Here is a 21,980-nt window from a genome sequence, read left to right on the forward strand (position 1 = left end):
GGATAATGAATATGTTTGCAAATGCTGCCATCTTGTGGTTATGTCAGGAAAATATATTAACATTGTATATTTTCACAACATAAAATGCCCTATAGCTTAGTATTAGCTTAGATAGTAGGTATTATTGAAAATTCAACATTAATAAATAAATGAGAGCATTATTTTCCCAGTTATTTGGAGAAAGGGAAAACAGAACAGGCAACAAACAATCAGAATGTATTTTGCGACGTTATTCACGATGGCCTCAATCAATAGCATTATTTATACTCACCTGTTCATCACTGTATTCTTGAGGCCTTTTATTTATTTTATTTATTTATTTATTTAATTTTCCAACATAATCATATTTTCACCTTTTTTTGGAAGACAATGTATAGATGGGGAAAAAAATAGCTCACCATTATAAAACAATTAGATTAAATTAATTATTCTCACCTGAGTTAACTGGCTTTCCTCTGCACAACTAGGGACCTCTTGGGAATAAGTTGAATTCCTTGGGTCTTCCTGGGTGTTTGGAGGCCCCATAGAAAAAACTGGGAACAGAGGCCTCAGAAACCGGAACTCGCTGTTCAGAGAGCCACCTGCTAAACACACCTCATAGTTGTAGGCTTGAGAAACGGACTCTCTTCCAGACTCCATATGGTTCTCCTGGGAATTAGGTCCCACAGCGAAATTAGGTGTAGAGTTATAGCTTCTTATCAACTTCCTTTGCTTCTGAATCTTGATGGCAATAAACACCAGCAGAGAAAGGAGGAATACAGAGGAGATGGCAGCCAAGCATAGGATTAGATACATAGTAAGGGTACGATCTTCCTCCTGTACCATCTCCTCCTTTGGGATATCCCTAACATTCATGTAAGGGTCAGAGAAGGCATCCAATAAAAGAATCCGTAGTGAGGCAGAGGCAGACAGTGGAGGATGCCCATTATCTCTGACAACCACAATCAGATTTTGCTTCAGAGCATCCCGTTTACTCACTGGCCTCAGGGTTTTCACTTCTCCATTTTGGGCCCCCACAGAGAACAGATTGGGCTCTGTGGCCTTCAGGAGGTGATAGGAAAGCCAAGAGTTCTGACCAGCATCTCTGTCCACAGCCACCACCTTGGTGACCAAGTAGCCAGTGTCTGCTCCCCTGGGCACCAGGTCATTTGAAGGGAAAGTGCTGTTCTGAAATGGGCAGAGGATGAAAGGGGCATTGTCGTTTTCATCTAGGATATGGACTCGGACAAGAGCCTCTGAACTTAATGGAGGAGAACCTTTATCCACAGCCTGGATGGTTACACTAAACACTTTTAATTCCTCAAAATCTAGAGATCGGATGGCATATATATTTCCTGTTTCAGAGTTGATGGAAATGTAAGATGATGCAGGGCCGTCCTGCACCCTCCCAGGCAAAAGGGAATAGGTCACTTGGGCATTCTGCTCTGTGTCTAGATCAACAGCTTGGACTGAGCCAATGAGAAGGCCTGGGATATTGTTTTCCTGTAAATGCATGTCATAGAAGGATCTTTCAAATGCTGGAGGGTTGTCATTGATATCTGAGATCAGAATGGTAATGATTCTCGTTGAAGTTAGCCGGGGAGAGCCCCTATCAGTGGCTGTGATGGTGATGTTATACTCAAAGACATGTTCTCTATCCAGAGGTTGTTGGGTCACTAGCTGGTAATAATTGTTCTCTGTAGCCTTTAGCACAAAGGGCAGGTTTGCCTCAATGGTGCAGGAAGTTCTGCCATTGTCTCCAGAGTCCCTATCCATGACACTGAAGAGGGCTGCCACAGTGTGTAAGGGAGAGTCTTCTGGTAAAGGACTGTTGATAGATGTAATGGTCACCTCTGGGGCACTGTCATTCTCATCTTCAACCTCCACAATGACTTTGCAGTAAGCAGAGAGTCCTCCTCCATCTGTGGCTCTAATGTTCATCTCATACATACCATCTTCTTCATAATCAATTGTCCCTCCAAGTCTAAGTTCACCAGTCTTTTTGTTTAACATAAATGATCTCAGCACATTTTCCTGCACTTGACTGAAGGAATAGGTGACGTGAGCATTGGAGCCAATATCTCTGTCACTGGCTTCCACTTTGGTAACAAGTATATCCAAAGGGCTATTTTCCATTACTTTTACTCTGTACACAGATTGTTCAAACTGAGGCACATTATCATTAACATCTAGAACATCAATTATTATCTCTGCTGTTCCAGTTCTTTTGGGGATCCCTCCATCAACAGCTGCCAGAATTAGAGTAAGCTGTGGATTCAACTCACGGTCTAACGCTTTATCCAATACCAGTTCTGCATATTTGCTACCATCACTATGGCTTAGCACATCCAGCCTGAAATGTTCACTGGAACTAAGCATGTAGGTCTGAACACTGTTTCTTCCTCTGTCTGAATCCTGAGCTATTTCCAAAGGGAAATGAGTATTTATGGGTGTTTGTTCAGGTATTTCAAAAACGAATTCATTTTTAGAGAAGGTGGGAGTATTGTCATTCACATCCTCTATTTGTACTTCAAATCTGTGCAGCTGCACAGGATTTTCCAGTATTATTTCAGAGGGTAAAACACAAGGGTCCTTCTGTCCACACAGAGCCTCTCGGTCTATTTTATCCATTGATACCAAATTCCCAGAGTGAGGATCCAGGTGGAAAAACTGCTTAGAGCTCTTAGAAACCAGCCTGGCTTTCCGAGCAGACAGCTCCTTGATATCCACTTTTAAATCTTTTAGCACATTAGCCACCACAGATCCGCTTTTCTTTTCCTCTGGAACTAAATAGTGGAAGGGCTCACATACAACCCCAGTGCTAAAGAGATACATAAGAAACAAGGAAACTTGCCTGGTATGGTGGTGTATTTCCATTTCTCCTGCTACTTTTCAAAGAAGGTGGGAAGCCCAAAGTGGTGCTTTCCAAGGCAGCTCCTGCAGTTTCCTTTTCACCTTTTCTTATATTTCCAATGGGACCCTTTTTCCCTCAGATGCACTTCTTCATGGGAGTAGGTGCAACTGTTTTTGGCTGCTGTAATCTCTGCTGGTTTCCTTTCTGTGAATAGCTGTTGCCTTCTTCTGTCTAAAGACCAGAGCTTTCTAGCAAAACATGTAATCCCTGACTTTCCTGTATTGTACAATGGCACCACCTTGTGTTTGAAGTAAAAAATGCAACATCTGCAAATTTCTTCAATGACTCCATCATAAACATAGTGAAAAGAAACAGTATTTTGAAATTAAAGCATGTATTGTTAATATTTCATATGGATCAATATCCTGCAGGTACTATTATTTTTAAAATGCTGATTGCCTTTTACAATATATTCAAAATACACAGAGTTCTTTAGCATAAAAACCTAATGTGGCTTCAAAATATTACTTAAGAAGACTTCATGAAGGGAACAACCATAGACATGACTGTGTCCTGTTAGGAAGTAAGGCCTACAGAAAGCTGGCTGTGAAGAGATATCGCAACATCAAAAATGTGCCACCTTTACTGACCTTCAGGGGCTCGGTATGTTTCCTTTTCAAATGAATTTACTCAATCTCTGCATATGAATTTGTCTCATTCACCAGGAACAATATAATCTAGCCCCGGCTTACTCTTTGCTCTCTCGCAAACATACTGCAACTTTGTTTCCCATTACACACTCGTGTCAATACTTGTCTTCCTGTTCCCAATGTATTAACTTTACCCTTTCCATTCCTGTGTCTATGTGCTTTCAAGTCTCCTGTTGATGTATGGCAAACCCATGCATTTCACGTGGTTTTCTTAGTCAAGGAATACTCACAGGTGGTTTTGCAGTTCCTTCCTTCGAAATATAGCCTACAGTATCTGCTATTCATTGGTGGTCTCCCGTCCAAGTGCTAACCAGAGCTGACCCAACTTAGCTTCAAAGATCAGATGAGATCCGAGGCCTTTTAGGGTATTAAGGGCTCCCCATTCCTTGATATCATAGAATAGAATCATGGAATTGGAATAGACCTCAAGGGCCATCAAGTCCAAACCCTTGCCATGCAGAAATACACTATCAAAGCACTCCTGATAGATGGCCATCCAGCCTCTGTTTAAAAACATCCAAACAAGGAGACCCACTATTCTCCAAGGGAGCATGTTCCGCTGTTGAACAGCTCTTACTGTTTGGAGGTTCTTCCTAAAGTTGAGGTGGAATCTCTTTTCCTGTAGTTTCCATCCACTGTTCCGCGTCCTAGTCTCTGGAGAAGCAAAAACAAGCTTGCTCCATCTTCAGAATGATATCCCCTCAAATATTTAAACAGGCCTATCATATCACCTCTTAAACGTCTCTTCTCCAAACTGAATGTACTCAGTTCCCAGTCTTCTCATAGGGCATGGTTTCCTTCACCATTTTGGTGGCCCTCTTCTAGACACACTCCAGCTTGTCAACATCCTTTTTGAACTGTGGCATCCAGAACCGGACACAGTATTCCAGATGAGGCCTGACCAAAGCAGGATAGAGTGGTATTATTGCTTCCCTCTATTTAGACACTATGAGGCGTTACAAACCGCCGCTTTGCGGCTGTCTCCCGGCGCTGCTGTTTGCTCCGCAAGGGAGCCGCCACAGCCAAACCACTCGGCTCCCTTACGGAGCAAAAAAGAAGCTCCAAAATGGAGCTTCTTCTGGCGGCGCGCTCATGATGCCGCGAGGCGCCAATGGCGCACTCGCAACATCATTAGCGCTGCGCAACGTGCAGACGCACAGCGTCCGTTACATCAAGATGGCGGCGGCCGTGTTGAACGGCCGCCGCCATTTGTTACGGACAGAGTCCGTAACAGGAATAGGGGTGTCTGGAAGAGACGCCCCTTTTTTAAACTGGGACGTCCTGAGGACGTCCCAAGTGGCGGTTTGTAACCCGCCTAAACTTCTGTTGATGCAACTTAGAATCAAACTGGCTTTTTAGCTGCTGTATCACACTATTGACTCTGTGGTCTACTAGGACTCCTAGATCCCATTCACATGTACCACTGTGAAGCCAGGTGTCCCCATTCTATATCTGTGCATTTTATTTTTTCTGCCTAAACGTGGGCAGCTCCTAGGCCCAAGTATATTCAAATGTCTCTACCCTCCACTCCAACACTTCTCCAAACAAGAAATTTGCTGTCCCATGGAAGAGAGATTAATGTGCCCATACCTGGCTGACATCAAGTATTACCTTCTTCACTACACTGTGCATTTCTCAAGCTTGACTGCCATTCTCCTGAATTTAACCAAAAGCATTTAAGGAAATGAAATGGTCTGTGAGCAACAGCCCCTTGATGCCCAGTGCCCCCATGTTGACCTGCATGTTGCCTCTGCATTAAAGAGTGCAGTGAAAATGCACTAGAGGGAAAGGCTGTTGGGGGGTGCAAGCCAAGTGTTGGTGCATGCACAGAGCTTCTTTTAAGCAAGCAGAAAATATGTGAATATACAACCTCTTTAGTGTTTTTATCTCATGCCAGTTAAGCTGCAATTTCCAATCATTTTGCAACAGAATGCCTTAGTTTTTTAGTTTTAAAAAATGTCAGGTAGTTTAAAAAATAACCTTGCAAACATTCTTACCTGCAAAATATTATTGCTTCATTCATTAATAGATCTAGAAGTGGGTAGTTATGTTTGCCACTTTGCCAATAAAATAATGTCACACAAAAAGAAATTAGTATTTTTTTGGATTTAGGGAATGCCCAAGTTATACAGAAAAAAAGGAAAAGAAATGTACAGCATCTCCAGACATAACCCAGTAACAACTGTTAGTCTTCCAGGAATTACAGAATATTAATGATATGTGAGCAATGGGATGTGAGGGTATTAGATGAAGAGAAAGGAGGAATTCTGATAGGAAATGGAAGTGTCCTGCTCAGGCACTTGAATGCATGAAATGTATATAATTACAGTATAAAATTTCCTGCAGGATGCAATTAGATTTATGGCTGAGAAGGAGACAATTTGTGAGGTTAAAAAAACCTACCAAACAAAAAACGTTTGTGCTGATCAATATAGGGATGTTTAGAGAAGGGTATTTTTTCTATCCCCCACTATACCCCACGGCACAGCAATTAAACATTCCCATTCAAGGATGACTGTAAGCTCCAAACCTAAGCTCTTTATCACTGTATCATCAGTAAGAGTATGTTTTGAGGGGTATACTTTTGTGTGGAAGCCAACAATGACAACCCCAATGTTTAACAATAATATGGCATCGAGATAGAGCTAAGACTAATATGTATCCAAATAATTTTAAAATATAATTGGTATCACAATAACTAAATCTGTTTAACAATATTCTCACCTGCACATGCAGTATTTTATTTATTTTTCATATTTATTAAAATATTTATATCCAGCACTATAGCCTAAGATCTCAGGGCAGCTTACAATCAAACCTGTTTAAAACAATAACAAGTAATAATCGTTTTAAAAGATTAAAACTATAGTAAATAGCTTATCAAGTAAAACCAGTTACAGTAATGTGCATCAACCTACCGAGAATAATAGAACAGAATCATCAAATCATAGAGTGGGAAGATACCTCAGGGGCCATCCAATCCAACCCTTTGCCAATACAGGATCACTTATTCAAAGCATCCCCGACAGATGGCCATCCAGCCTCTGTTTAAAGACCTCTCAAGAAGAAGACTCCAATCCAGCTTCAATCGATCTTGGACGAAACGGATTATCTGGACCCATTTCAAACCGGCTTTCGGGCGGGCTACGGGGTTGAGATGGCCATGGTCGCCTTGGTCGATGATCTCAGTCTGGGCATTGACAAGGGAAGCGTGTCCCTGTTGGTGCTCTTGGACATCTCAGCGGCTTTCAATACCATAGACCATGGTATCCTTCTGGAGCGCCTGGTAGAGGTGGGAATCGGGGGCACTGCGCTCCAGTGGTTCCGAACCTACCTCTCTGGGAGGTTCCAGATGGTGCAGCTGGGAGACGTGTGCTCCGATAAGAGGCCCCTTACATCTGGGGTCCCTCAAGGAGCCATTCTGTCTCAAATGCTTTTTAACATTTACATGAAACCGCTGGGAGAGATCATCCGGAGACATGGGGTGCGGGGTTATCAGTACGCTGATGACACCCAAATAGTCTTCTCTATGTCTCCGACTGACGCAGTGACTGGGGATGGCATCTCTCCTCTCGTGGCCTGTCTGGAGTTGGTAATGGGCTGGATGAGGGAAAACTGACTCAGTCTGAATCCAGAGAAAACGGAGGTACTCGTGATAGGTTCCCCTGGCCCAGGGATGGCGGTGGTTCCACCTTTCCTGAACGGTATCACACTTCCTGTGAAGGACTCGGTACGCGGTCTGGGGGTGCTCCTTGACTCGTCACTCCACCTTAAATCTCAGGTGGATGCGACGGTCAGGAGCACCTGCTATCAGCTTCGACTGATTCGCCAGCTGCGTCCTTACCTGGACCAGAGGGACCTTGAAACGGTAGTACATGCTCTGGTAACCTCTCGTTTGGATTTCTGCAACGCGCTCTACATGGGGCAACCCTTGTACCATACCCGGAAGCTACAACTAGTACAGAACATGGCAACCAGACTGGTTACTGGCATACCCAGAGCCAGCCATATAACACCAGTGCTTAAAGATCTGCACTGGCTGCCTATTCGCTTCCGGGTGCAATACAAGGTGTTGGTTATTACCTATAAAGCCCTAAATGGCTTGGGCCCAGGATACCCTGAGGACCGCCTCTCCCCATACAATCCGCCCCACACTCTCAGAACATCTGAACTACTGACTTTAATTGACCCATGGAGACTATTGAATGGAACATCTAGAGAATATACGTATTTCTCAGAAGCACATAAATCCAACTCTAGAATCGACTTTTTTTTGGTATCAACAGGAGTAATGAGTGACGTACTAGAAACAGAGATAAGGGCAAAAAAATTTTCGGATCATAACCCAATAACATTGAAACTTAAGAGGGAAAAGAAAAAAAGATCCAGGAGAATAAATGAATTTTTATTAAGCAACGAAAAAATAGTCTCACAAGCAAAGGAGTATTTAAGAAACTACTGTGCAGAGAATCTAGATAAGGGTACAAATACTCAAATAGTATGGGAAGCATCTAAGGCTGTGATGAGTGGGTTTTTTATTCAGAAAAACGCAGAATGGAATAAGGAAAAAAGACAAAAATATGAATTTATAAACCAACAAATTCGAATGAAAGAAATAGAATTGAGCAAGGATCTTACAAACAGTAAAATTCCAGAACAAATCAAATTATTGAGGGACCAGCTGGGGGAAGTAATAACAGAGCAAATCGGGGGAAAATTACAAAGATTGAAACAAAAAGAATTTGAAGGGGGAAATAAATCTGGGAAATTACTAGCATATAAACTGAGGAAGGAACGAGGAAAAAAAATGATCCTGAAAATGAAAGATGGTAAAGAAATAGTAACAAATTCAAAGGGGATTCAAAAAATATTTATAAATTTCTTTAATAAATTATATCATGAGAAGGAATGTAATAAAAATTGGGAAAGAAAGTGTGAAAATTATTTGCAAAATCATGGCTTAAACATACTAACTAATCAGCAGAAAGAATTGTTAAACTCTAATATTACAATGATGGAGATATTGGAAGGAATTAAGGAAATGAAACAAGGGAAAGCTCCTGGACCAGATGGATTTACAGCAGTTTATTATAAAAAATTACAGGAAGAATTATCTAATTTGATCTACATAACTTTTAATGATATTAAGAATAACGGAATCCCGGAGTCTTGGTCAAATGCTTTCATAACTCTACTTCCTAAACCTGATAAAGATTTAATGGAACCTCAAAATTTTAGGCCCATATCTTTGTTGAACTTAGATTATAAACTTTTCACATCAATATTGGCAAAACGACTAAGAAAAATTCTACAGGATTATATAAAAGATGACCCAACTGGATTTTTACCCAATAGGCACATGAGACAAAATTTAAGAACAATGATAGATCTGGTGGAATATTATGAAAAAAATCCTAGTATAAAAGCAGCAATTTTATTTCTGGACATCAAGAAAGCATTTGACTCAATTAACTGGAATTTTATGTTTAAGTTACTGGAAATCATAGATGTGGGTCATATTTTTTTAAAATGGATCAAAGCAATATATTATAAGCAATCAGCTCAAATTATAATTAATGGGGAATTATCAGAATATTGCAAAATTATGAAAGGAACAAGACAGGGTTGTCCTCTCTCTCCTTTATTATTTATTCTATGTATGGAAGTACTTCTTAACAAAATTCGTAACAACAAAGAAATTCGAGGAACAAAGATTAGAAATATAGAATACAAATTACGAGCGTATGCTGACGATTTGGCTTTAACAGTAGAAGAACCTAGAGAAAGTATACAAAAAATAATGATGGAGATGGAAGAATTTGGGAAGTTCGTGGGACTAAAGGTAAATAAAACAAAATCCAACTTTTTGTCAATAAATACGTCTAAAACAGAAATAGAAAAAATACAGAAGGATATAGGATGTATACCCAATAAAAAGGTTAAATATTTAGGAATAATATTATCAGGGAAGAATTCAGAATTATTTGATAACAATTATGAGATAACATGGAAAAGAATAAGGGAAGATCTACAAAGGTGGAAAACTCTCAATTTATCTTTGATGGGTAGAATTTCGGCAATTAAAATGTCTATATTACCCAAATTAAATTTTTTATTTCAAAATATTCCAATTATACAAAATGACAGAATATTCAAACCATGGGAAACAGAACTCTCAAAATTTATATGGGGAGGGAAGAAACCAAGAATAAAATGGAAAGTGATGAAAGATTCAAAAAACAGAGGTGGTTTTGGTGTTCCAGATCTTAAATTATATTATTTTGCGTGTGCCTTTATATGGGTTATAGATTGGATCTCTCTTACAGATAAAAAAATGTTGAATTTGGAAGGTTTTAACAAAATATTTGGATGGCACGGGTATTTAGCCTATAATAGAATAAAAGCAAATAAACAATTTGAAAATCATATCATTAGAAAATCATTATTGCTAGTATGGGAAACAATCAAAGCAAAATTTTACACTAAGATCCCAATTTGGATATCACCCCAGGAAGCATGGAAAATTGAGATAGTTTCAAAGGAAGGTAATTCATTAAGATACTCAGATTTACTAAAATGGGATGATCAAGAACCTGAGATGCGATCAGTAGAGGAATTACGGGAAAAGAATTATATGTGTTCTTGGTTTCCTTATAGACAACTAAAGGAGAGGTTTAAAATAGACTTAAAAGACAAAGGAATCTCAAAATCTGAAAATGAATTAGATAAAATTATTTTCAAATCAAATAAATCGAAAATATCTAAATTATACTCACTACTTCTAGAAAGAGAATTAGAGGAGGAGGTTATAAAAGAATCCACAATAAAATGGGCAAGAAATATAGGGCATTCCTTGAATTTGGAAAGTTGGGAAAGGCTTTGGGGTAATGATATCAAATTTACCGCCTCAATTGATATAAAAGAAAATATATTTAAAATGACACATCGTTGGTACTTATCACCTAGTAAATTGGCTAAAATGAATAAAAAAGGGAAGGGTAATTGCTGGAAATGTAATAAAAGGATTGGATCATTATACCACATGTGGTGGACCTGTACCAAAGTAAATAAATATTGGAAGGTAGTACATAACTCAATACAGAAAATTCTCGGTATACAAATTCAATTTAAACCAGAACTACTTTTACTAAGTATTTTGGAAAGTAAAGAAGAAAGGAAACATTTGAAGATCTTATTGTATCTGATAGCTGCTGCAAGAATCATATATGCAAAAATGTGGAAAAATAAAGAAATCCCCTCAATAGATGATTGGCTGAAAAAATCTACAGAAATGATGCAATTGGATAGGTTAACAAACATTATAAGAGGAAATGAAGCTGAAAAAACAAACAATGATTAGAATAATTTTAAAATCTTTTGTGAAAAATATTGGTCATAAGTGTGGACATCTTAATGAAGTAAAGAGTCATAAAATATAAAGAAATTAAGAACTGAAAATGAGAATACAAAAGAAATAGCAATTCTTATCAATTAGAAATGATAGGGAGGGGGGAATATACATAATATATATATATATATATATATATATATATATATATATTTACATTATTATTATTTTATTTTTTTTCATTTTCAATACTTTCTTAAAAAATACCCCCCTTTGAGGGTCCTACTAATTTACGGCCGGTACATTAGATATTATATTTATTATTTTACACCCCGATTAATATAAGTTCACATATTGGTCAAGTTAGATTAATCAAAATGAACAATAGAAGAAACTAAGCATTGGTCCACAGTGAATAATTATATACATATATATACAAAGATAATTTGTATATAAACTGAAACACAGGTCAGGTAATTTGAAGAAGCAGACAAAGAGACTGCTATAGGTAAAGAAATTCTCTGGAGAAAAAGCTCAAATGACTGTCAAGTGAAAATACTATAGATGGGATAGGGGGAAGGAGGGGTTTCTCTTTTTATTAAATATTACACTTTTGTTGTTTGGGATTATTACACTCTTTTTGTCTTTTTTTCTTTTTTTCCTTTTTGTAAATATTAGGGGAAAGAAAAAAATAACAAGAGGTTGTTTTGGTTGTTAAATTACTAGGTTTCTTTTTTTCCTGTATGTAACATGATATATAAGATTGGTGACGATAAACAATGACAAATAGCTTGTTTGTAACTTTCAACCTACATCCAATAAAAATAATAATTAAAAAAAAAATCTCAGGTGGATGCGGCGACGGTCAGGAGCACCTGTTATCAGCTTCGACTGATTCGCCAGCTGCGTCCTTACCTGGACCAGAGGGACCTTGAAACGGTAGTACATGCTCTGGTAACCTCTCGTTTGGATTTCTGCAACGCGCTCTACATGGGGCAACCCTTGTACCATACCCGGAAGCTACAACTAGTACAGAACATGGCAACCAGACTGGTTACTGGCATACCCAGAGCCAGCCATATAACACCAGTGCTTAAAGATCTGCACTGGCTGCCTATTCGCTTCCGGGTGCAATACAAGGTGTTGGTTATTACCTATAAAGCCCTAAATGGCTTGGGCCCAGGATACCTTGAGGACCGCCTCTCCCCATACAATCCGCCCCACACTCTCAGAACATCTGGGCAGCAGCTATTGAGGGTTCCAGGGGCCAGACTAGCCTCCACGTCTAGGAGGACTTTTACCATCTTGGCCCCGACTCTCTGGAACTCCCTGCCCATTGAGCTCCGCTCGGCCACCTCCCTGACCCAGTTCAAAAAGGGGCTGAAGACCTTCTTGTTTAAACTAGCATTCCCTGATACAGGCTCCAACTAGTTCCCCCCTCCTCTATGTCAGCAGTGGCAAGCTGGCCAGAATGTTAGTGTATTGTTTTTAATGTGTTTGTAATCTATGTATTTTATGATGTTGTATTTTATGATGTTGTACACCGCCCTGGTTATATAGAAGGGTGGTATAGAAATAAAATTTTTATTATTTATTTTATTATTATTAAGTATCTGACACAGCATAATCCACTGTCAAACAGCTCTTACTGTTAAGAGGTTCTTCCTAATATTAAGTGGAATATCTTTTCCTGTAGTTTGAATCCACTGCTATGATTCCTATTCTCTGAAGCTGCAGAAAACAACCTTGATCAATCTTCAGTATGATGTCCCTTCAAATAGTTAAGTAAGGCTATCATATCGCCTCTTAACCTTTTCTTCTACAGGCTAAATATACCCAGTTCCCAAAGCATCCTTCATAGGGCATGGTTTCCACACCTTCCACTATTTTGGTCACCCCTCTCTGGAATTGTGGTGGCCAGAATTGGACACAATATTCCAGGTGAGGTCTGACCAAATTTAGAATAGAGTGGTACTATTACTTCCCTCAATCTGGACATTATATCTCCATTGAAGTATTGACTTTTAGCTGCTGCATCACACTGTTAAGTCACACTCAACTTGTGGTCTGCCTTTCACATGCACTGTTGTCAAGCCAGGTTTCCCCAGGGACGTAGCCAAGAAGGGGGGGGGGGCCGGGGGGTCCAGACTCCCCCCCTTCCGTTAGATACAAGGAATGGTGCATGGCGCTGCACCCAAGCCCCACTATAATGGTGGCACTTAGTCTGGACCCCCCCCCCTTCCCAAAATCCTGGCTATGTTCCTGGTGTCCCCCATCCTATACAGTATCTGTGCATTTCATTTTTTCTGCCTAAGAAGCCTTACATTTCTCCATGTTGAAATTCACTTTGTTAGCCCAGCTTTATAATCTATAAGGTACTTTTGAATTTTAATCCTGTCCTCTGAAGTATTAGCTACCCCTCCTAACTTGGTGTTCTCTGCAAATTTGATAAGCATGCCCTCTATATCCACAGCAAAGGTAATTCTAAAGTTAATGAAGCCTTGCTGTCAGAAAGACTGCAACCCTGTAATCTTAATAAATAACATGGCATGGCGAGTGTAGCTATATACCACACAAACTGAAACTGCTAGTAATATGACTATTGAACAGTTCACTCTAAGACTAAGAATCAGTATGTAGGGAGATCTTGTAGCACCTTTAACTAAAGAAAGAAGTTGGTAGCATGAGCTTTCATAGACTTAAGTCAACTTCCTCAGATGCATTTGGACTAAAAGTTTCTGGACCTCAGACTGCATTTGGTCTTTACCTGGATGGAAGTTCTGTGGGAAATGCACATATGTTATCTTGAGTTTCATAAAAGCAGGAGTTAACAATGACAAAAACAGATGAGTCATATCTCAACTTCTAGTGAAGCTCTACATATGTATATAAGCTAGAGGAATAGCTCAAACTGACCCTAGTGGGTTTCAGACTGGCAAGTAGTAAGTATAAAGCACATTCTTCTTTAAAAGGGATGCCTCATTCAAAGGTTAACCAGTTAGGAGTCCTAGGAGGCATATGTAAACAAGATTCAATTTACACTTTCCTTTGATATGCAACTATTAAAGATTTCCCATTTCCCTTTCAACTATTCTTTCCTATCCTTACTAAAATCCCACTTTGGTGTCAAAGAATAATAGGAATATTCTTCTATTTCCATCTTCTGTATCCACCATCAGTAACCAGAAGCAGAAAAAACTAGCAGCAACACTGGGTCAATGAGTAAAACCAACCCTGTGGAAGACTCGGTATTGCTGGCTGGTCCAGTTGCCCTTTCTGAGCTAGGATTATTTCCTACGAAACCTGCTGTACACCAGTTTAATAGCAGAGTGGTGTTCCCATGTGGAGACTGGGAGGAGACATCTGAATACCTTTGGCTCTCTCTAATAACATTTTCATCGGCTCCTGAGAAAATAGAGATACAGGAAACATAACTGGCAGCTAAATATGGAATACTCATGCAGTGAGGGCCTCTCAACATTCTGGTGCTCTTCTTTATAGGCATTTCTTATTTCTTAATGAAATACTCTGTTGCACAGTGTGTTACATAATATATATTCCCTTCGGTGTGCCACCTTTTTTCTTCATATAACACATTGTTTAGTCCCTTGTTTTAAAAATTACTGATATTCTTTGGACAGGACATAAATATTCCTGATTCATGAATGTATCTATGATCAGTTCAGGAGTGGCGCTTTAATATGAGGAAGCACAGTGTCCACTATGACAATATTTAAAGGCATTATCTGCTGCACATATGCTACACTAAGAGGCAGACAATTTTCTGCTCTAGATGTCATGGGTACAAAGGCTTCCAACCATGGACTACCATTGAATTACAAGGCCCATTTACAATGCAGAAAATATGTCATTGCCACACAGTCACTGGGCCATATTTTGCTCGGTGAAGCAATACGACTTCACTTTTAGTGTTAATTAGAAAAGGAAAAAAACAAAAACAAAATAAAACATACAGAACACTTTTTGAAATGATTGGTAATTATAATACTCAAACCTCTGTTTACTCCTCTTGAATTTCCATGCCACCCTCTGAGTCTCAGGTGGCTCTTTGACACCATCTGTGATCACATGAAGTTTGAGCAACCTAGGCTTGGGTGCTTCATACTGGCTCCAGTAACCCTTGTTTTGGTCAATGCATTTATTTTTTCCTAACTGTAGCTGTTTCACCATCATTTCCCTTAATTTGGCACTACTTTTCCTTGGATAAGTAATATGGTTGATCAAGCCAAGCATGGGTCTGTTTACGAATGAAATATGTAATGAAGCTAAGTAGTTAATATTGGGAGTATTATAATGTCCACAAATACAAATAAAACATTCAAAATCTTAGCTACACTTCATTAATATAGACACATTTACTTTGTCTTTATCAAAAAAAAAATCCATGATAGGGTTGCCTTAGGGTTGCCATAAGTCAAAACTGATTTAAGGCACACAACAACAACAACATTCATAGAAACACAGAAACAATCACAGAAAGAAAAGAAATGAGTAACAGTATTGCAGAAATTATACATACAGAACTGTTTTCAACAAAAAAATGTCATATAATTATCTCACCTCTTCCTTTGCTTCTTTATTTATGGTCTGCTCAGAAATTTCTTGGGTACTAGATGAGATCATGTGGTTTGCAGGGATGTTTGAGTCCGCCACAGAAAAAACAGGAATGAGAGGCCGAAGAAATCTGAAGTCACTGCTCAAGGATCCACCAGTTAAGCAAACGTCATACTGATAATTCCTGGAAAGTGATCCACTCTGAGAATCAGTGCAGTTCTCTGGGAAGTCAGGCCTGGAAGGAGGAAAGTGAGGGGGGGCAGCAATAAAACTGCCTCCAGGGTCTTTCTTGCACATTTTGATAATAGCAAAGGAAATAATGCAAAACAGAAACACAGAAGAGACAGATGCCAAGCAGATCACCAAATACATGGTCAAGGTTCCCTCATCTTCATGCTCTTGTGGACGGACATGCACCGCCTTCAAATAAGGATCAGAAAAGCCATCCACCAAAAGTATGTTGAGTGTTGCAGTGCTGGTCTGACCAGGTACACCATTGTCTTTGACTGCAATAACAAGCCTTTGTTTGCTTATGTCTCGCTCAGTCAGTGGTCTCCTGGTTTTCACCTCTCCATTCTGGGCTCCTATGCTGAAAAGGCCAGGGTCTGTGGCCTTCAGCAGTTCATAGGAAAGCCAAGAGTTCTGACCAGAATCTCGATCCACAGCCACCACTTTGGTGACCAGATATCCAGCCTCCACCCTCTTGGGCAGCAGCTCATTGCAGGCTGATGTGCTGTTTTGAAGCGGATAGAGGAAGAAGGGAGCATTGTCATTTTCATCTGCAACCACAACTCGCACAACAACGTCAGAGCTCAGAGGAGAAGTACCACCATCTGTAGCCTTCACTGTGACTTTGAAATCTTTTATTTGCTCATAGTCCAGAGATCGGAGGGCATACATGTTTCCAGTTTCAGAGTTGATGGAGATGTAAGAGGCTGCAGGGCTACCACCAAACTTTCCAGGCAAAAGTGAATAGGTGACTTTGCCATTCTGTTCCATATCTAGATCAACAGCATGAACAGAGCCAATTAGTAGTCCTGGAATATTATTTTCTTGTATTGTCATTTCAAATAAAGATTTTTCAAATACTGGAGTGTTGTCATTGACATCTGATATTTGAACATGAATAAGTCTTGTTGAAGTGAGCCTAGGAGAACCCCGGTCTATGGCTGTGATGGTGACATTATATTCATGAACTTTCTCTCTATCTAGGGCACTTTGGATAACAAGCTGGTAAAAGTTATTTTTGGTAGCTTTTAATACAAAAGGAAGTTTCATTTCAACAGAACAGGCAGTTTTACCATTGTCTCCAGAGTCTTCATCTGTGACACTAAAAAGGGCCACCACTGTCTCTAAGGGAGAATCCTCTCGAATAATGTTCTTAAGGGATATGACTGAAACTTCAGGGATGCTGTCATTCATGTCTTCCACCTCTACCAGGACTTTGCACTGTCCCGAAAGTCCTCCTCCATCAGTTGCTTTGATGCTCATATCGTAAATGGATTCTTTTTCATAATCTATTTCTCCCAAAACAGTGATTTCCCCAGTCATTTCATTCAAGTGGAACAAGTCAAGTATTTTTCGAGACACTCGATGGAAGGAATAGGTGAGCTGAGCATTTGTTCCAAAATCCAAATCTCTGGCTTCTACTTTGGCAACCAGAGTATCCCGAGGGCTATTTTCTTTTAATCTTACTTTGTATTCAGACTGAGTGAACTGAGGGAGATTATCATTGCTATCTAACACTTTAATATTTATTTGAACTGTGCCCATTCTCTGTGGTGTCCCTCCATCAACAGCCATAAGTTTTAGTCCAAAGAATGGCTCCCTCTCCCTGTCTAGGGGTTTCTCCACAACGAGATCCACATATTTGCTTCCATCCTTATTGTTTTCCACAGCTAACGTGAAATATTCATTGGAACTGAGGGTGTAGTTTTGGATGCTGTTTTCCCCCAGATCCTCATCCTGAGCAGATTCCAAAGGGAATTTTGTATTTCTAGGAACATTCTCAAGGACTTCTAGCTCATATTCATGTTTGGAGAATATGGGAGAATTGTCATTCACATCTTCTATTCTTATGTCAATACTGTAGAACTCCAAGGGGTCTTCCAGCACAATTTGAGAAAACAGTAAGCAAGGTTCAGTCTGGCCACACAAAGCTTCTCTGTCTATTTTGTCATTTATGAGTAGATTCCCAGAGTGGGTATCAAAGGAGAAATACTGCTTGGAGCTTTTGGACACTAGCTGGGCTCTGCGAGCAGAAAGCTCCCCAATTCCTAGTTTCAAATCTTCCAGCACATTAGCTACTAAGGATCCACTTTTCTTCTCTTCAGGCACAGAATAATGAATGGAAACACACATCACTTCAGACACAGAGAACAAAAGCAAAAGATACAGACCTGGTGTGTTTCTGAGGTCACCTTCCATACTTCCAGCCTCTTCCAGGGAAAATCTTCAAATCCTTGTATTTATAGAAATGTTTGTCTTCTGAGTTACTGTGAAAATTATTTTTCTTCTCTGATAGTTAGTGTTGCTCTCTTTAATTTGTATTTCCTTCAAAGATAAAGATCCTGCTTCCGTCTCATTCAGTTTCATCTGACCACAGCTTTCCTAACTCAGTCGCTCTAGTGCAAATTTCCAAATGACAATGAGTTTGCCAATCCTGCCATCTTGTGGTCTACTCAGAAAAATACACTAACATTGCATTTACTCCAAAGACAGCCAAAGAGAAATTATTTTTATCTCTTATATCCAGTGAATCATCCATATATTGAGCAATATGTCACTTTTTAAGTGGATAAGGCAGAAAAGAACCAAACGAAATAAATAAGTATAATATATTTCATATAATAATTCAAAATAGCGCCAGTCTAGAGGAGCACTCTCCTATATTTTCAGAGACGTAAGCATCAACAAAATATACTGGATTGTTGCAGATCTATACACACAAGTTGATCTATACCTCATCTTGGAATTCTGGGAGCTGTAGTTGTGAATAAATGATTTAAAATATTTGCATCTTCCTAGCTATGTGAACATTTTGTTTTATTTATGCTAACCCTTTTTACACACACAAAAAAATCACACAGCCAGGAAGATGTGAATATCTTAAATCAATTATTCACAACTACAGCTCCCACATTTCCATAACATGGAGCCATGGAAGTTAAAGCCCTGGTGGCGCAGTGGTTAAATGCCTGTACTGCAGCCATTCACTCAAAACCACAAGGTTGCGAGTTCAAGACCAGCAAAAGGGCCCAAGCTCGACTCAGGCTTGCATCCTTCCGAGGTCGCTAAAATGAGTACCCAGACTGTTGGGGGCAAATTAGCTTACTTGCTAATTAGCTTACTTGCTGTTCACCGCTATGATCTTTGGAATAGCGGTATATAAATAAAACAAATTAAATTATTATTATTAAAGTTGTGTCAAACCAGATTATTTCTGCAGTGTGGATGCAGAGTACATGATTTTCATTAGAACAGGGCCCCACAAAAAAAGTAGGGAAGGAGTAAGTTTCCCATGAATTTCCTCCCCCCCCCCCTCCTGAACCCACAAAGGAAAAAACATTAATAGAGAAAAAAGGAAAACTGAGAAAAAGGTAGCCAAGCCTATGATCAAATACAGAATCAAGCTGTGGTCTTCTTCCTCTACTACTTTCTCCATAGGGATACCCATAATTTTAATCTTGTAAGGCTCAGAGAAGCTGTCCACCTGTAGAATTTGCAACGTGGCACTGCAGTGGTGAACAGGGAAATATGTCCTTTATTTCTAACCACCACAATCAGATTTTGCTTCATGGCATCTTATTTATTCACTGGCTTCATGGCTTTCACTTCTCTGTTTTGGGCCCAGTCTGGTTTCTGTGGCCTTTAGGAGGTGATAGGAAAGCCACGGATAGTGACCACAGTCTCTGTCCACAGCCCATCTTGGTGACCAGGTAACCAGCTCCTGCTCCCTATGGCACCAGGTCATTCGAAGGGTAGTGGATGAAGAGGGCATTGTTGTTTTCATCTAGGATATGGATTTGGACAAGAACCTCTGAACTCAGTGAAGTAGAAATTTTATCTACAGCCTGGATGGTTACATGAAACATTTTTAATTCCTCAAAATCTAGACACCGGATTGCATATAGACTTCCTGTTTCAGAGTTGATGGATATGTAAAACTATGCAGGGCCATCCTTCACCTTCCCAAGGAAAAGGGAATAGATCACTTAGGCACTGTGCTCTGTCCTGATCCACAGCTTGGACTAAGGCAATGAAAAGGCCTGGAACATTGTTTTCCTGTAAATGCATGTCATAGAAGGATCTTTCAAATGCTGGAAGGTTGTCATTAATATCAAAGATCGGAATGACAATAATTTTCACTGAAGTGACCCTGGAAGAGCTCCTATCAGTGGCTGTAATGGTGATGTTATCCTCAGGAGTAATTATGGGAGTTGGTTAATTTTAAAAAATGAATTTATTTTTAAAGAAGGTAGTAATATTGCCATTCAAATCTATGAGTTTCACTGCTGTTCAGATGCACAAATTTTCCAGTATTATTTCAGAGAGGACACGAGAGTCTTTCTGACCACACAAACCCTCTCAGTCTATTTTATTCTTTAATATCAAATTCCCAGAGTGAAGACCCAGCTGGAAATACTGCTTGGAGTTCTTAGAAACTGGCTTTCTGAGCAGACAACTCTGACATCCACTTTCAAATCTTCTAACACATGAGCTACCACAGATCCCCTTTTTATTTCCTCTGGAACTAAATAGTAGAAGGGCTCATCCACCCCAATGCTGAAGAGATACATAAGAAACAAGCAAAAATGCCTGGTATGGTGGTGTATTTCCATTTCCTGCTTCTTTCAAGAAAGATGGCAAACTCAACATGGCCCTTCACAAAATAATGCCTGAGGTTTACTTTTCACTTTTTTCTACATTCCCAACAGAATCATGGAATGATAGAACTGGGAGTAGCCTGATAGGCCAATGAGTGTAAGTCACTGTTCAATGCAGAAACTCCAAGTTGAGCATCCTCAACAGATAGCTGTCCAGTCACTTTCTGAGCTTATCCAGAGAAAGAAACCCCAACACATCTTTCAATAATTTGTTCTGTTTCTCAACCACCATCAAGACATTTTTTTTCTAATGTTCAAAGTCTACTCTTCTGTAACTCAGAACCATTAGACCTGGTATAATCCTCTGGGGCGTCATGGAACAAGCCTGCATTCTCCTCTCTGTAACATCCCTTTAGATATTTAGAGTACAACCATATCACCTCTCAGTCTTTTCTTCACTAATGTTAACTTGCCCGTCTCCCTCAACCTTTCTCATATGTTTTGTTCCCCATACTTCTTACCATCTCTGCTGCCCTTCTCTGGACCTGCCTGAACTTGTCTATATCCTTCTTAAAAATAGGTATCAAGAACTGAGTACAATGCTCCAGATGAGGCCTGTATAGTGGAGAATATAGTGGAACTATGACTTCCCTTGATCTGGAAACTATGGTTCTATTAATGCAGGCTAAAATAGTATTTGCCTAACTTGCTGCTGACATATGTTCAATTTATGATCAACAATAATCCCAAGTTTTTCACATTTACTACTGCTAAGCCAAATATCTGAGTTCCTATACCTGTACATTTGATTTTCATGGTCTAAATGTAGAATTTTGCATTTGTCTCCACTGAATTTCATTATATTAGTTTCAGCCCAATTTTCTAGTTTATTAAAATCTTTTTGGATTCCTTTTCTGTCTTCCGATGTGTCAGCTACAACTAGTTTTCTATCATCTGCAAACTTGATATGGATTCCCACTACTCTATCACTGTCCTAAATCATTAATAAAAATGTTGACTGGTCCCAAAACAGAACCTCGAAACACACTGTTTAAGACTTTCCTCCAATCTGAAGTGCAACCACTGATGACAAGTCTTTGTACATGGTTTTCCATCTGATTGTGGAACCATCTGATGGGACTTCCATCTATTCCACATTTACTCAGTTTGTTAGTCACAATATCATGAGGGATATATCCTTTGGTGCATTTATTTATGGAAATAGGTTTGGCTGCTCTATTTCTATTGATCTTCTTTCAGAGAAGAGTAGTAGCCTTCTTTAAGATTCTTTTGTCTAAAGGCCAAAGCTTTGGGGAAATGAATGCAATGTTTGATTTCTGCTGTTTTATACAATGGTACCACCTTGTATAAAATCCCACAGCCAAAGTTTCTCAATTCTGCTACAATAATTTATGTGAAAATGTGAACATTTTGGAACAGAAACATCTAATCTGTATGTGTCATATGGATCCATATCCTCTAGGAATTATTATTTTTTAAATGGTGGTTGTGTTTCATAATATGTTCAAAATATACAGACTTCTTTAGCATAAACCCACAACGAGGCTTCTATAATATTATTTCAGCAGATGTTCTAAAGGGAATAACTATGGGCATGACTATGTCCTTTTAGTGGACTTTTAAACTGTCAAAAAATCTGGATAATAGAGCCTTTGGCTATACCTATC

At 39.3% G+C, this 21,980-nt stretch overlaps 1 protein-coding gene across 9 annotated transcripts in view; it reads right to left on the bottom strand.

Moving 5' to 3' along the window:
• LOC149316768 (protocadherin beta-16-like) overlaps positions 1-21,980 on the bottom strand; it is a 139,513-nt gene that overhangs the window by 15,502 nt on the left and 102,031 nt on the right. The window contains exon 1 of one of the 9 annotated variants that reach the window (XM_089516229.1): positions 15,473-17,924. The exons of 7 other annotated variants lie outside the window; for them this stretch is intronic. In XM_089516229.1, coding sequence (XP_089372355.1) covers positions 15,473-17,893 — 2,421 coding nt within the window. In that variant the 5' untranslated portion in view covers positions 17,894-17,924. Of the gene's footprint in view, positions 1-435; positions 2,990-15,472; positions 17,925-21,980 lie in introns of those variants that run through there. One more of the 9 variants, XM_089516226.1, reaches the window with a different exon arrangement.

Source organism: Sceloporus occidentalis, unplaced genomic scaffold, assembly GCF_023333645.1.
Source record: "Sceloporus occidentalis isolate IW3139 unplaced genomic scaffold, rSceOcc1.0.p SCAF_3, whole genome shotgun sequence".
NCBI classification, from domain to species: Eukaryota; Metazoa; Chordata; class Lepidosauria; order Squamata; family Phrynosomatidae; genus Sceloporus; species Sceloporus occidentalis.